Below are 13,507 nucleotides of genomic sequence, written 5' to 3' on the forward strand. Positions count from 1 at the left end.
GCTTATATTATTTTAGCCCACTAAGTTACTTTTTCCATTACTCTGAATAACAACTAATATTTTAATGTGGTCCCTTTAGACCTCATTTTGATGACTTCACAACAACCTTTACCCTTCATCTTTTTCTTTTTAACCTTTTGACTTGATTTATTTTTCTAACTTTGAGAATGATGTTCACTATGGACAATTGTGCTGCTAGACAACTACATGTAATTCTTGTGTATTAATAGTATGTTCACAATTTAGTAAAAGTAGTTCCAGTATTTTTAAAAAATTCTTACAGTGTTGACTCAAGAATGGATTACAATAACAGCATCTGCCTCTTTTGTTACTTTTTTTTCTTTTTTTTTGGTCTTAAGCAAAGAATTTTGTCATTTAATTTTATAAGCTTTTACTTGAAATTGTACCACTTTGGCGAGAACTCCTCAGAACTCTCATAAACATGCATTGTTTATTTTGAATCATAGAATGAAGATGGCAGAACTAGTAAGCTATTTTGGAGTAAGGGGGAGTATTCATATATATTCTATAGTCATATAAAGTGTTCATGATATTTATTATTCTAGGTGCTATGGATTTAAGCATTAAACTGATTATCCAGTCTCTGTTTATTCTTTAGGGAAATAGTCTGTTTTCACACTCCCTGAAATACTTAGAAAACATTAATAAAGCAGTTCATTAATGCCACTGTGGTTTAAGTGAATCTATAGAATCAGGAGTTCTGGATGCTAACTTCTGCCACCTAACTTTATGACTTTCTGCAAGTGAATTATTTAACATCTCCTGCTTTATGTATGTATGTATGTAATCTCTGTGCCCAATGTGGGACTCGAACTTAGGACCCCAAGATCAAGAGTCACACGCTGTAGTGAGTGAGCCAGCCAGTCACCCCAATGTCTCTCACTTTTCATTTCTTCAATTAAAAAATGGGTAAAGGGCTCAGATAGACATTTCTCCAAAGAAGATACTGAAATAGCCAATAAACACATGAAAGATGTTCAACGTCACTAATCTTTAAGGAAATAAAACTACAGTGAAAAATACTACCTTATACCCACTGGCATGGCTACTATCAAAAAAACAGAAAAGGTGTTGACAAGGATGAAAAACTGGAACCCTTGAGCAGCACTGGTGGGAGCACAGAAGAGTATAGCTGTTGTGGAAAACAGTATGACGGTTCCTCAAAAAATTACAATTACCATATGATCTGGCAATTCCATTCTGGATGCACACTCAGAAGAACTAAAGGATCTCAAAGACATAATGTATACCCATGTTCATAGCAGCATTATTCACAATAGCTAAAACATAGAAACAGTCCAAGTGTCCACTGACATGAATGGATAAGCAAAGTGTGAATGGATAAGAACATACAAAGGAATATTATTGAGCCTTCTAAGGAAGAAAATTCTACAATATGCTACATGATGGATAAATCTTCAGGACATTATACAAAGTGAAATAAGCCAGTCATAAAAAGATGAGTACTGTATGATTTCACTTATATGATGAGGTACTTAGAGTAGTCAAATCATAGAGAGTAGAATGGCGGACGCCAAGGGCTGGGGGGAAAAGAGAATGGGAAGTTGTTGTTGAACGGGTTTAGATTTTCAGGGGGTTTTTTGTTTTTTTTTTAAGCTTTTGTTTTTTCTTTTTTTTTTTTTTTTAATATTTTATTTATTTATTTGATAGAGAGACAGCCAGCGAGAGAGGGAACACAAGCAGGGGGAGTGGGAGAGGAAGAAGCAGGCTCCCAGTGGAGCAGGGAGCCTGATGCGGGGCTCAATCCGAGGACCCCGGGATCACGCCCTGGGCCGAAGGCAGATGCTTAATGACTGAGCCACCCAGGTGTCCCTAGATTTTCAGTTTTATAAAATGAAAAGAGTTATGGAGAAACTTCTGTGAAAAGGTGGCAGAATCATATAATAGAATCAGAAAATACAGAGCAGCCCATTCCCTCTGACCATTATTTCCTCCAGCTCTCCAGCAAACTTTGAAAACTGGCTCACACTGTGCTACATGCCTCAAATCCAGTGTGAGTCTTAGGTTTTCTACAGCCCACTCATGACTCCACTCACAAACTTCCCCAGAGGGGCCCTTCACATTCACAGGGAAGCTGAAAGTCCAGATTTGACTCCGAGACTCTGGTCAGCTTATCTCCTAGGAGCTTTCATGTTAAAAGTGACATTACAGTCCTTTACTGACACTGCCATGAAGTCTGTACTTCTTATGCTCAGTCTTCAAAACTAAACAGTGCATTGTTTAGAAATATATGCATAGGGGCGCCTGGGTGGCACAGCGGTTGGGCGTCTGCCTTCGGCTCAGGGCGTGATCCCGGCGTTGCGAGATCGAGCCCCACATCAGGCTCTTCCGCTATGAGCCTGCTTCTTCCTCTCCCACTCCCCCTGCTTGTGTTCCCTCTCTCACTGGCTGTCTCTATCTCTGTCAAATAAATAAATAAAATCTTAGAAATATATGCATAGGAAAGAAAATACTTGCTTAGGAATAAAATGATAAAACAATGGAATACATGTAATTGAATTATATTAAATTAATTAAATTGGTTTTTTGTTGTTGAGTTTTAGGAGTTCTCTATGTTAATTTTGGATATGAATCCCTTAACAGATATATGATTTGCAGATATTTTCTTCCATTCTGTGGGTTGCTTTCTTACTCTGTTGATAGTATCTGTATTTTTTTGTTAAGATTTAATTTTTTTTAAGTAATCTCTACATCCATTGTGGGGTTTGAACTCACGACCCTGAGATCAGGAGTCGCTTGCTCCACCGACTGAGCCAGCCAGGCACCCCAATAATGTCTTTTTAGATGTAGAAAAATTTTAAATGGTCATAAAGTCCTATTTGTGTATTTTTTAATGTTGTTATCTGCATCTTTGGGGTCATCTCTAAGAAATCATTGTCAGATCCAATGTCATGAAGCTTTTATCCTAACTTTGCTTCTCAAAGTTTTATAATTTCAAAATAAAAAATAAAGGGACACCTGGGTGGCTCAGTCAGTTAAGTGTCTGCCTTAGGTTCAGGTCATGATCCCAGGGTCCTGGGATCAAGCCCTGTATCAGGCCCCCTGCTCAGCGGGGAGCCTGGTTCTCCCTCTCCCTTGCCTGCCGTTCCCCCTGTTTGTGCTCTCTCTCTCTCTCTGTCAAATAAAATAAATAAAATATTTTTAAAAATTAAAGTTAAAAATTTTTTTAAAATTAAGTTTTATAGTTTCGGGATTTGGGTTTTTGATCCATTTTGTGTTAATTTTCATATATAGGTGTTAGGTAAGTGTCCAGCTTCATTCTTTTGCATGTGGATATTCATTTTCACAGCACCATTTGTTGAAAAGACTGTTCTTTCCCCATTGAATGATCTTCACACCCTTGTCAAAAATCATTTGACCTTATACAAGAGGGTTTATTTCTGGGCTTTCTATTCTATTCCATCAGTCCATATGTTTGTCTTTATGCCAGTATTATACTTTTTTGATTACTGAAGCTTTGTAATAAGTTTTGAAGTCAGGAATTAGGAGTCCTCAAGTTTTGTTCTTTTTCAAGACTGTTTTGACTACTCATGGTTCCTTGAGATTCCATACAAATTATAAAATGGGTTTTTCTATTTGGTTAACACATCCATTTATTGAATAGGTGTGTATATATCTATACATACACACAGATAATCTATTAAGTTCCAGGTACATTCTGAATTCATGTTACGATTTCTCTTTTGAACTTTAAGGAGTAGGTTGGTAAAGTACATTAAAGCACTATTGAAGAAGCTATTTTTCATACTTACATGCAACACAGTCATGATTCAGAGGCAAATGAGATTGAATGACTGTCTTAGTGATTATCCAACAGGCAAGCAGTTGACTGTGCATTTATGAACGGGGAGGATCATGTGGCAAAAGGAAGATGAGTCAGAACCAAGTATCTTCTAAAGGAATCTGTTAAATAGACTACAGAAATGATTATAGCTGAAAGGCAGGGTACATACTTCGTTAGCAGAGTATCTTGTTTTCATTGGTTTGTGTGCCCTCCCAGTATTACTGCATATCTATTGATTCATTGGTGAAAACAATTGCTCAGTTCTCTCAAAAAAAAAAAAAAAGGCTTTTTTCCGTTTCAAAGAAATCACTGTGTAAAACATTGGTGGAAATGGGCAAGCAAGCAGTCATTGTTTCTGTGGTGCTCTATATATGTTTCATAAGTTTTATGTATCTTATCTTAACTAATTTTTACTATCACATATGAAAGAGGCATGATTTAGCCCTGATTTTATATGGAAGGAATTGGAGGCTTATTAGCAAACTGAAATAATTTGTCTCAGACACACTGATGGAGCTAGAATTTAAACCCAGGTTTGATCTGATTCCAAAGCACATTTTTTCACTCTTCCTGTACTGTCTTGGGGCTAAGAATAGTGATAATATTCCTTTTCTTTTAAAAATAATTACAGTTGGCTGAATCGGTAGATCATGTGAGTCTTGATCTCGGGGTTATAAGTTCAAGCCCCACATTGGACATAGAGCTAACTTAAAAAACAAATACATTAATTAATTAAAAAGAAATAAAATAAAAATAATTACAGTTGACTCTCATTATTTATGGTAGTTATCTTCTATAAAGCAGATAGAGACACTACCCGGGTAGAGAATAGTGAGTACTGAACAGTTTCTTCCAGGGATGTTACAGAGTTAGGTTCCTGCAAGCCCGTGGTCACATTTTCCTCAGTCAGCCAATACAGAATCTTGTTTTACGAGTGTTTCTGTTTAAGGACAACTTGTTTAATATATATTGTTGATTCATTAACATTGAACAACAGTAAAATGTTGGACAACTAAGTTACCTCTAATCTTTTGCCATTGTTTAAAAAAACCCTTATGGGGGCGCCTGGGTGGCACAGTGGTTAAACGTCTGCCTTCAGCTCAGGGCGTGATCCCGGTGTTATGGGATCGAGCCCCACATCAGGCTCCTCCGCTATGAGCCTGCTTCTTCCTCTCCCACTCCCTCTGCTTGTGTTCCCTCTCTCGCTGGCTGTCTCTATCTCTGTTGAATAAATAAATAAAATCTTAAAAAAAAAAAGAAAACCCTTATGGGTGAGCATCCTTGTAATCAAATATTTTGCATACATCTTTGATTAAATTTTAGGATATATTCATAGGATGACATTGTTGAGTCAAAGGAAAATTCACAGTTACTGCTAAAAAAATATGCCTTCCCACAATTGTTAACCAGTTTACACTGCCTCTGACAATGTAGTAGAACCTAGATTTCCTGCCTCGTAGACATTAGGTGGTGGTGTTGTTTTTTTAATTTTTGTATTTGTTTAGAAATTGTATAGTTATCTTGTTTTAGTTTAATAGATTTGTTAGTGATTTTTTTTAATAGTTTTTGGCCATTTTATTTATTTTGTTTTAAACTCTTTTTTTTTTCTTTCATTTTTTAAAGTGTGTGGGTTTTTTTTAAAGATTTTATTTATTTGAGAGAGAGAGAGTGAGAACACACATGAGTGGGGGCAGGGGCAGAGGGAGAAGCAGACTCCCTCCTGAGCAGGGAGCCCAACATGGGGCTCAATCCCAAGACCCTGGGATCATGACCTGAGCCTAAGGCAGATGCTTAACCAACTGAGCCACCTAGGCACCCCTAAACTCATTTTTTTCCAGATGGTTAGCCAGTTTTCTCATTTCCACTGGTTAAATAAAATACTCTTTTACCATTGATTTGAAATATTGCCTCTGTCATTTATTCAAGACTTTATATTTGGTTTCATTTTTTATTTTTTGTTTATTCCAGTACGTTTTTCCTGACTGCCGTAGCACTAGTATATGGGTACTGATTGCATTGTTACATGTTTTAATATCCAAAAGGGCAGAAAAATATTTTCTAGTATTTTCTTGGATAGTCTGGGTCTTTTGTTTGAACTGCTGCAGACTTAATTCTCAAGTTCCAGAAAACATTATTTTGAGATTTCATTGGAATTTTAAAAAAATAAGTATTACTTTGGGGTAAATTGGCATTTGTAGTCATAAAGTTAGAAAATATCACATCTCGCTAGTTATTCAAATCATTTTGTTTTTCAAAAGTTAGGTATTTTCTTCTTACAGAGTCTACATGTTTCTTATAAAATTCTTAGTATTGATACTTTTATTGCTATTTTAAAATAAGCTTTTTTTCACCTTATTTTCTAAAGAGTTACTATTGTAATACAAGAAAGCTGTTGCTTTTTGTATATTTTTATAGCCAGCCACTTTCTTGAATTCATTAATTCATTTAGTTTTTCAGTTGAGTATTTTGGATTTTTCAGGTAGATAATCTTCAGTCATATTTATATACAAGTTTGTTAGAACTGTAGTCTTTAAAAGAAGGTTGGAAAGCTGATGGATTCACTTACAATTTTACTATCATTGGTACATTCCATTAACCTTCAGAGTTAAGTGAGTCCTACTTAAATTAAATGTAAGGAGTGAATTCGATTTTAATTCTTACAGTTCTTTTTTTATGTATTCAGCTTTTCCTCATTAAAGACTGTTAACTGATGTGGGAATCTGTTTTGGGGTGGTAGGATGTACACCTTCTTAAAATTCCTGGTATTTTCCCACTGCCCTGGATTATAATACCCTACACAAAATGATAGGTAGTAAACGTTTGTTGAATGGGTGGATCTTTTCAAATTGAAATTAGACGGAAGCTACAAGAAACCATTTCTAAATTCCAGCTCTGTTTCTGCTCTTCTATTAATCATTATTCAAATATTTACTGAGGACCTGAGAGGCTGGTTATTCCCTCTTACTGTTTTCTCTAATAACTCAGTTTCTAGATTAGAGTCACAAGTGTTTAAGCTCTAGCAATTTATTACAGAGAAGTGAAATATTCTTTCCAGTCGAAATAGGTTTTTGATGGTGAAGTATCTGTTTCTGTTTTTGTTAATAGCTTTGACACTTAGTTTCTGTCTGTATTGATTTTATGGCTCAGCACTCCTGTGCATGGGAGTGTTGTTTGCAAATCTGCTGTATTTCTATTTTTATTATCTTGAAATTATTTTCTTTAGAACTGCTCAGAAAAGACAGCTCTTTCTGCTGTTGCGTGGTATCCTCAATTTCTATTCTCAGCATAGCTACCTAGGAGCTAGAAACACTAAACTTCTATAAATATATAGTATTGTAGAAGAAAGGGCAATTGAGGATGCCACTTCTTATTCCAAATTTAGATATTCTCAGAATAAGTAGACACCAGACTCTCAGAGATAGAACTGTTTTGTTAAGGTTGGTCAGTGAGAGGGCTGGGTTCTCTCATACCCTTTCTCTGACATTTACGTTTTAAAACACAGGTTAACTAATTTTTACCTATTTAGGAAGTTTGGTCCATTTAATAAGTGAAAGGTCTTTATCATCTCACAGGCTCTGTGCTACAAAGATCTTGGTGCCTATGAAGGAAGAGGAAGAATGAAGTTTTAACTGTCATGATTGAATCCTTTTTGCTTTGTACACCCTTTTGAGAATCTGATGAAAGTAGTGAACTTCTGTAGAAAAATGCGCATGGGCTCAAACACACACATTTTTACATAGAACTTCAAGATATTTCTAGTCTTCTTGAAACTTAGCCATAAACCCAAACTTCCGTATGTTCTTTGAACTCCAGACTAAAAACTCCTACCTTAAATAAAAACATTGCTAAAAGTTATATGTGACTTAAGATCCTGTAACACAATACTTAGGTATCTGATGAATCCAACAAAGGGGAAATTTTTACTTGGGGACCTATAACTTAACCTTTAGCCACTAGGTTCCTAAAATGTTTTTCTCTCTCCTCACTGACTATTCATAGCCAGCCGGCTTTGCCAGGTTCTTTTCTTCTACCCAGCATATAAAAGTTGGATTTCCTCAGAGTTCTTCCTGGGCCCCCTTCTTTTCTCCTTCTACTTATCACTTGGAGAATCTCTTCCTCTTTCTTGGATTTAAATACCACTGTATTATTGATGGATGCCAGATTTGTATCATCAGGCCATATCTTCTCAGAGTGCTAGAATCCCATATGCAACTGCTTACTCAGAAATCCACTTCTGTATCTTATAGATATCACCTATGTAACAAAAAAGTTACTATAAATATTTTTATAATAGCTTTATTGAGATAAAATTCATATACCATAAAATTCATTCTTTTAGAGTATATACCTCGGGGATTTTTAGTATATTCACAGAGTTTTGCAACCATTACCACTCTCTAATTCCGAAGCATTTTCATTGCCCCAGAAAGAAATCCTGTAGCATTAGCAATCACTCATTCCCCCTTGCCTTCAGCCCTTAGCAGTCACTACTCTCTTTTCTTTTTCTCTTTGTATTTGCCTGTTCTGGACATTTCAAATAAATGGAATCATGTAATATTTGGCCTTTTTCTGGTTTCTTTTCACTTAGCATGATGTTTTCAAGATTCATCCATGTAGCATGTATCAGTACTTTAGTCCTTTTTCTAGCTGAATAGTATTCCAGTATGTGAATAATGCCACAGGTGACAGTACATACATGTTCTTGCTGAAGCTCTATAGCTACGGTGATGAGGTACTTCAAGCTACAGAATGTGAAAATAAGGTGATATTATGTATAATTTGGATTGAATATAACATCATACTTTACTGATAATTAGAGCTTGAAGTGATTAAAAATTACATAATACTTTTACCTTATTTCCAAAAGAACACACAATGTGGGGCTGTATTCACTTTTAACTTTCTGTGAAGTCTCGTATTATCTGATAATTTACTTTTGGAAAGATAAGCAGGCTATTTTGTTGTTTCTGTGTGTGATTAGCTGGATCTGTTTAATACTTTTAAAGGTTTTATAGAATACATTCTCTATAAAATATTTTTTTTAAAGATTTTATTTATTTATTTATTTGACAGAGAGAGACAGCCAGCGAGAGAGGGAACACAAGCAGGGGGAGTGGGAGAGGAAGAAGCAGGCTCATAGCGGAGGAGCCTGATGTGGGGCTCGATCCCAAAACGCTGGGATCACGCCCTGAGCCGAAGGCAGACGCTTAACGACTACACCACCCAGGCGCCCCCATTCTCTATAAAATATTGAATTGTTCGAGGACAATGGGTTTAATCCCGAGGTCACATTCTAATAATACATTTTCTTTTCACTGTTGGAAATAAGTCATCATTATTTTCAGTGAAAGCTATCTTAGTGTTTAAATGACATTAAATTACATGACAAAATCAAACAGTTAAAAGACAGAATTTTATTTTCTTTATACGTTGAGGTTAGGTATTCATGAATGTATTAAAGTGCCAAACATTTGAAGATCTACACATAAAACTGTATTTGTTTGAATGTGAACATCTAAATAAATCACCAGGATCATCTAAATATTATTTTACATTATGATTCCAGGCACAAGCCTTGACTAAGATCTGTAGTCACTTTCTGAATCCATTTAGGAATTTCCTAAAACAGATAAGTGGTTGGGGCACCTGGGTGGCTCAGTTACTTAAGCATCTGCCTTTGGCTCAGGTCATGATCCCAGGGTCCTGATAACAAGCCTTGGGCTCCCTGCTTGGCAGGGAGCCTGCTTTCCCTCTCCCTCTGCCTGCCGCTCCCCCTGCTTGTTTGCTTTCTCCCACCCTCCCTCTCTCTCTGTGTCAAATAAACAAATAAAATCTTTAAAAAGAGAGAGAGAAATCAGTGGTTTTCTTTGTCGTGAGAGAACTTTTATAAAGAAGTAATGAATAGGCTTTTAAAAAATTCAGTAATTTCATAAGGAAGATATTTTTGATAGAATTAATATGAATAAACTAGATTATGGAATCATTGATTCTCAGTGATATAAATCACTGATGAAGAACATAGAATCTGATCATGAAGGTAGAATCAAAGAATTCTCTTCATGATTAGTGTGAGAATTTAATGAAGTACTTGGTAGGTGAAATGTTACACTCCACCGTGTGGCACCCTACCCCTGCTAGAAAGAGTAGGTGGAGATCTTGATTAGAAGATATGTTAAGTGCAGTTATATTGATAGGCAGCAAAGGAGGGGTATTGTTTTTTAGGTTTTGTGAGGTGTCGAAAATGAGATCGTCATAGTCACTTGTTTGACGAGGTGCACATTAGTGGACTTTTAAATTCACAGTGTGGAAGAGAATGAGCACTTATCAGAACAGAAGGAAATGTGTGGTTAAACGGTTTCAGCTGTAACTGTAAACTATTTCCCTTGGTCCAAATGGGAGGAGAAATGGAACCTTATGTTTTGGGCTTTTTTCCCCATTATAAATAGAAATTAGTTCAGTGTGGAGCCTTTTACCAAGAAGAAAGGTTGTGTTTAGTAGTAGAGGGGAATGACAACAATGTGTGCTAAGATGGCATAAACCCTGTAGGTTTTATTTTACAGGTGTCTCAATTGTCATTTTTGAGCATATTTATAATTATTGACAGTTATTCTTAAGCCTCTCTAAAAACAAGAATGCCCCAAGATTTTTGAAGAAACTGCTGAATTCAATAAAGAGAAAGGTCATGCTTCCAGCTTTTTCCTGAAAATGAAGACTGTCTTAACCAATTTTATGTAATTACAGGTAATAAATAATGCTAATTTTAGCTCACAGAAGCACTTGGATTATCCAAATAAAATATATTTGGTACAGACAAATGAAGAACCTTATTTATAAAGATATATTTGATAACCTGGAGTTTTGAAAAGTCATGGAAGTCCTGCTTCCTCTGCATGTAAAAAAATCTTATTAAGGCATTAAATGATAAAAATTTATGCTGATTTTTGTCCTGAAGCCCATGTTAAATGAGGTAGAGAAGACATTTTTTTCTAAAGTTACTATTAGGATAGTATAGTATTAGGATGGGGGAGAGATTGTAGGAATTGTAATAAATTTCCTTTATTTCTTACTGTATCACAATAAAATTTTCACATTAAGGTGATAGCGTTTGCATCTTTCCTTCTTTGATGGATCCTTAATGGCTCTTGAGAACAGTTATATTTTCAGGCACTATGGGAATTTGGTGATTGAAAATGAAACTGGTCTGAATTCAGAAATCATACCTGAAGTGACTTTTGCTCTAGAATTATTTATATTTACTTGACAAATAATGGTGAATAAATAAATGTTATATCAGTTAAGCTTCTTTGGTTAAAAGCAGTAGAAATCAAGTCTGGCTGACTGAAGTAAAAAGAGAAAAAAAAAAAAAAAGCATTACTTCATGGGAAGCTATGAGGTTGCTTATAAAACTGAAGGGAAGTATAAAGAGCCTGACCCTGAGTGGCTCCAGAGATCCAAATAGAGGGAAACTATGTGTGCTGTCTTTAGGGGCTGGTGAATTCCAGTTTTCCATCTTTATATCTTTTTAACTCAAGGTTAAAAAATCAAGGCAAAGGGGCTCCTGGGTGGCACAGCGGTTAAGCGTCTGCCTTCGGCTCAGGGCGTGATCCGGGCGTTATGGGATCGAGCCCCACATCAGGCTCTTCCGCTATGAGCCTGCTTCTTCCTCTCCCACTCCCCCTGCTTGTGTTCCCTCTCTCGCTGGCTGTCTCTATCTCTCAAATAAATAAATAAAATCTTTAAAAAAAAAAAAATCAAGGCAAAGTACCTGATTGTCCTAGCTTCAGCTGGAAGAACAGTGATACCTACTTCAAGTATCATTTTACTACAGTTTTTATAAAATCTGAGTAACTTTTTTTTAAAACTAATTTGAGGGGTGCCTGGGTGGCTCAAGTCGGTTAAGCATCTACCTTCAGCTCAGGTCATGATCTCAGAATCCTGGGATCAAGCCCCATGTCAGGCTCCCTGCCCAGTGGGGAGTCTGCTTGTCCCTCTGCCTCTCCCCCCCCCCAGCTTGTGCCCTGTCTCTCTCTCTCTCTCTCTCAAATAAGTAAATAAAATCTTCAAAAATAAATAAAATCAATATGAAAGAATTGTGATTAGAAATAACGTTCTGGTGGGGCGCCTGGGTGGCACAGCGGTTAAGCGTCTGCCTTCGGCTCAGGGCGTGATCCTGGCGTTCTGGGATCGAGCCCCACATCAGGCTCCTCCGCTGTGAGCCTGCTGCTTCCTCTCCCACTCCCCCTGCTTTTGTTCCCTCTCTCGTTGGCTGTCTCTATCTCTGTCAAATAAATAAATAAATAAAATCTTAAAAAAAAAAAAAAAAGAAAGAAAGAACGTTCCGGTAAACCAGGTTAACTTAACTTACAGAATTTGGTCAGAGGCTATGATTTATATACTTTCCTACAATTTTTTTAAAGATTTATTTATTTATTTTAGAGAGACCGTGAGCAATGAGGGAGGGTGTAGAGGGGGAGAGAAAGAATCCCAAGCAGACTCTGCTGAGCTTGGAGCCCGACGCACTGCTCAGTCCCACAACCCTGAGATCATGACCTGAGCCAAAACTAAGAGTTGGGTGCTCAACTGACTGAGCCACCCACATGTCCCTACAATTCTTAAGTTCATAATTGTATTCATATTTTTTTTTCCCGTAAGAAAACCACAGGTTTCCTCAGTAATCTTATTCTTCATTTATCATGTGTGTGATGGTTTATCATTGGTTTTCATCCTTTTTTTCCTGTGTCTTAGGTGTATTTGAAGGCTCCCATGATTCTGAATGGAGTCTGTGTTATCTGGAAAGGTTGGATTGACCTCCAGAGACTGGATGGTATGGGCTGCCTGGAGTTCGATGAGGAACGAGCCCAGGTAGGGTGATGTCAAGCTCTACCGAGCATTGTCCCTTTCTGTACCCCAATCTTCATCTGTATGTCTATTTTACCGCATCTTTAAGAGTAAGTATAAAAAGTCTTATGTTCAAGTGGTATTGAGGAATTCTGAAGATAGATGGGGAGACCCATTCTGGTCCTGGTTTGGGGAAAGTTTTTCCTTCAGTGGTTCTAAATTTCATTGGATTATTCCTGTCTGCTCAGTGGGGCACTTCAAAGTCCAGTAAATGGTTCTGTTTAATATTTGTTCTTGATCTTCAGAACATTATCAGGGGGGAAAAGTAGTTCAAAATAAAATGGAGCATTTCTGGAGTGGCTTGGTGAGGAGTTTGGCAAATCCTCTCCCCAAAAAGCAGTGATTAAACTGGACAAAAAAATTTTTTTTTAAATTAATGTCTGTGGAAATTAACCAAAGACCATATATTGAGGGGTGTTTATTCAAACAAAGCTATTGAATTTCAGTAAGTCTGTGGAATTTTAGTCAATAGCAAGTGCTTCCATACTTTCCCTCAGCTCTGTGGTCTCTCAGGTTAGGCAGGCAAGACAAGCCATGAAGACTGGCAGCTCTGCTGTCCTGTCAGAGGGAGCTGACTTTATTTAGAGCAGCATTTGAAAAAATCCATACCCGGGGATGTTATCAAAACAATAGAGGTCTCTGGCAAACCCTCCAGGAAGGCAAATGTTGTGGGAAGCAACAAAATGGCAGACTAGCCAGAAATTTATCAGGGAGATCTAGAGAAACAGGCCACTAAAGTGAGCCCTGTTAAAATCACGAATACTTCTCATGGTCCAGAAGACT

The 13,507-nt window shown here is 36.9% G+C and overlaps 1 protein-coding gene across 2 annotated transcripts in view; it reads left to right on the forward strand.

Moving 5' to 3' along the window:
* Positions 1-13,507, forward strand: part of CBFB (core-binding factor subunit beta) — a 57,759-nt gene that overhangs the window by 19,974 nt on the left and 24,278 nt on the right. For both annotated transcript variants that reach the window (XM_026494951.4, XM_026494950.4), the window contains exon 4: positions 12,572-12,688. In XM_026494951.4, the coding sequence (XP_026350736.1) occupies positions 12,572-12,688 (117 nt within the window). The remainder of the gene's footprint in view (positions 1-12,571; positions 12,689-13,507) is intronic.

This window comes from Ursus arctos, unplaced genomic scaffold (genome assembly GCF_023065955.2).
Source record: "Ursus arctos isolate Adak ecotype North America unplaced genomic scaffold, UrsArc2.0 scaffold_19, whole genome shotgun sequence".
NCBI classification, from domain to species: domain Eukaryota; kingdom Metazoa; phylum Chordata; class Mammalia; order Carnivora; family Ursidae; genus Ursus; species Ursus arctos.